Source organism: Labeo rohita, chromosome 14 (genome assembly GCF_022985175.1).
Source record: "Labeo rohita strain BAU-BD-2019 chromosome 14, IGBB_LRoh.1.0, whole genome shotgun sequence".
NCBI lineage: Eukaryota > Metazoa > Chordata > Actinopteri > Cypriniformes > Cyprinidae > Labeo > Labeo rohita.
In genome coordinates, this window is record NC_066882.1 from 25,042,974 (window position 1) to 25,045,367 (window position 2,394).

The 2,394-nt window shown below is 41.5% G+C and overlaps 1 protein-coding gene across 1 annotated transcript; it reads right to left on the minus strand.

Moving 5' to 3' along the window:
- Positions 1 to 292: 292 nt before the first annotated feature.
- hrh2a (histamine receptor H2a) lies at positions 293 to 1,719 on the minus strand. The gene has a single exon (XM_051127209.1). The coding sequence runs from the start codon at positions 1,649 to 1,651 to the stop codon at positions 542 to 544; it is 1,110 nt and encodes a 369-aa protein (XP_050983166.1). The 5' UTR covers positions 1,652 to 1,719; the 3' UTR covers positions 293 to 541.
- Between the last annotated feature and the right edge of the window lie 675 nt (positions 1,720 to 2,394).

Below are 2,394 nucleotides of genomic sequence, written 5' to 3' on the forward strand. Positions count from 1 at the left end.
TTATAAATTGTCTAGGTCTCATTTTACACTAGAAACAAACTGCTAAAAGAACTTTAAAAAAAAAAAAAAAAAAACATTTTCATGACAGTTAAGAACATTTAACCCCAATTCTCATGACTCTAATGCATCCAGATGTTTTTTTTAATTCTCATTATTCTTAATGATGATTGTCATTAGTGTAATTCCGTTATTATTTTTATTGCAGTACTATTAAATGGGACAATAGTATTGCAGTGCAGCAGCTTAATTTTCTTCATGCAATATATTTATATATTAGTCCAGGTCACATTCTTATTACCAAAACCTTATTATCAATATCTTATTACTTCTGGCCACGAGAGGGTGTTAAAAAGAAAAGCATTTTGCTACAAGTTACAATTAATTGCATTTGTACTTTCTGCTTGTATTTTTAAGTTACACTAAATACATCACTGTGGGCTGCTGACAGATAAATAAACGAGTAGACACAAAGACAACAAGACAAAATAACAGCACATAAAATTTCTTCAGTCTCTTTTGTAACGGGAAAACGATCTTTCTACTACCTTTTATTCCCATTAGCTACGATGGTAACTGTAGTACCGGTTATTGTGTTGCTATCTACTGTCGTCCCGTTTTCAATCTCTTGCAGCAGCACGCAAGTTCTTGGCAGAAGCCCCACCCTGTTTGGCAGAGGGGCGTGTCCATCCTTTGGCTCCTCCTCCATTGTCGCTGTTGGTATTCTCGACCCTGTTTTACATCCTCGTCCTCCGCAGAGCAGCTTGGCGTAAGCTGACCTGAAGTCTCTATTGAGCGTAGCATAAAGTACTGGGTTTAGAGCAGAGTTCGCATATCCTAGCCAAAGCACCACCGACTGCGCCGTCCGTGGTGGGTTGTCTTCATTGCGTATCCCCATTATTGTAAAAAACGTGAAATACGGGAACCAGCACACCACGAAAGCCCCAAGCACCACCGCGAGCGTCACCGTGGCTTTGTGTTCGCGCAAGGCGAGCATCGTCACTCCAGGCGAAGACGTCGAACCCCGTCGTGTAGAGATGATCCGTTTCGCCTGTGTCCTCGCGATGCGAAAAACTCGATGGTAGCTCCAGCACATGGCCACCAGGGGGAAATAAAACGTTGCGAAGGCGTCGACCACTGCGTACGTCGGATTCAACTCAAACCGACAGTCTCGCGCAGGGTCGCCCTTGCGAATATTTTGCACGCTTAAGTCTCTCGTATTCCAGCCTAGGTGGATGGGTACAAATGAAACGCCCACCGAAACCAGCCAGATTGTCGCTAAAATCGCAGCAACTCGCCACGGAAGCACTAGCATTGGATAGCGCAATGGGGCGGTGACTGCAAAGTAGCGGTCCAAGCTGATAGCGAAGAGATTGAGTATGGAGGCAGTGCACAGCATAACGTCTAGCGAGATGTAGATGTTGCAAAAGTGCGCCCCTAGTGGCCATTCTCCTGTAACTTGGTAAAGAGTTGAAAAAGGCAGTACAAGGGCGCCCAGTAGAAAGTCCGTAACTGCTAGCGAGACGATGAAGCAGTTGGTGACGTTACGTAGGCGTCTGGTCGCGTACACAGCCAGACAAACCAAAATATTTCCACTGACAGTGAGGAGGATAAGAGCAGAGAGCGTCACAGCTAATGCTATCTGAGATGTCATTTTGTGTATATTTGCGGGTGATTTAGTTACAGTTTTATCAGAAAAATGCTGGAAATGCAGGTGTGTTTTTGTTTTTCATTTTTTTCTGCCCGTGTGAATGTTCCTGTAGCTCAGTAACGCCAAAATGTAAAACAATTTTTGTTGGTTGAGATGTTTAAAATGCAATGGAATTTTTTGTTAGTCAAGATTTATTGTGTCTATCTTATTTTCTGTTGTGTGAATGTTCCTGTAGCTTAAGGTTGTGCGTTTAATTTTAGGCAATGCACATGGCTGCGTCAGCGTAATGCATCAATGCAAAATGCAGTGGACTTTCTGTAGTTCAGGATGTTCAAAAAGCAATGCAGTTTTTGTGTTTATCTTATTTTCTGGCTGTCAGTGTTCCTTTAGCTCAACAACGCCAAGGTTGTGTATTTAATTCCAGGCAACACACATACTTGTATTTGCCAAATGCATCATTTAACAGTTTTTGTTAGACAAGATGTGTCACTTTCTTCATGGTTTTATTGGCAGAGAAACACTTGAGATGTAGGTTTTTTGTGTGTTTGTCTTATCTTCTGGTTTTGTGAATGTTCCTGAAGCTCAAAAATGTCAAGGTTTTGTGTTTGAATGCATATACTTGCATCCAAATGCATAAATGCAAAATGCAATGCAATTGTAGGTCATAATGAGTTTTTTCTTTACAGTTTTATCTGTAAAGAAAAACTAGTAATGCGTGTGCTTTTCTTATTTTTTTGGTTGTGTGC

Coding starts and splice junctions, on each gene's coding strand:
- hrh2a (XM_051127209.1), bottom strand. CDS start 1,651: ATGACATCTCAGATAGCATTAGCTGTGACGCTCTCTGCTCTTATCCTC.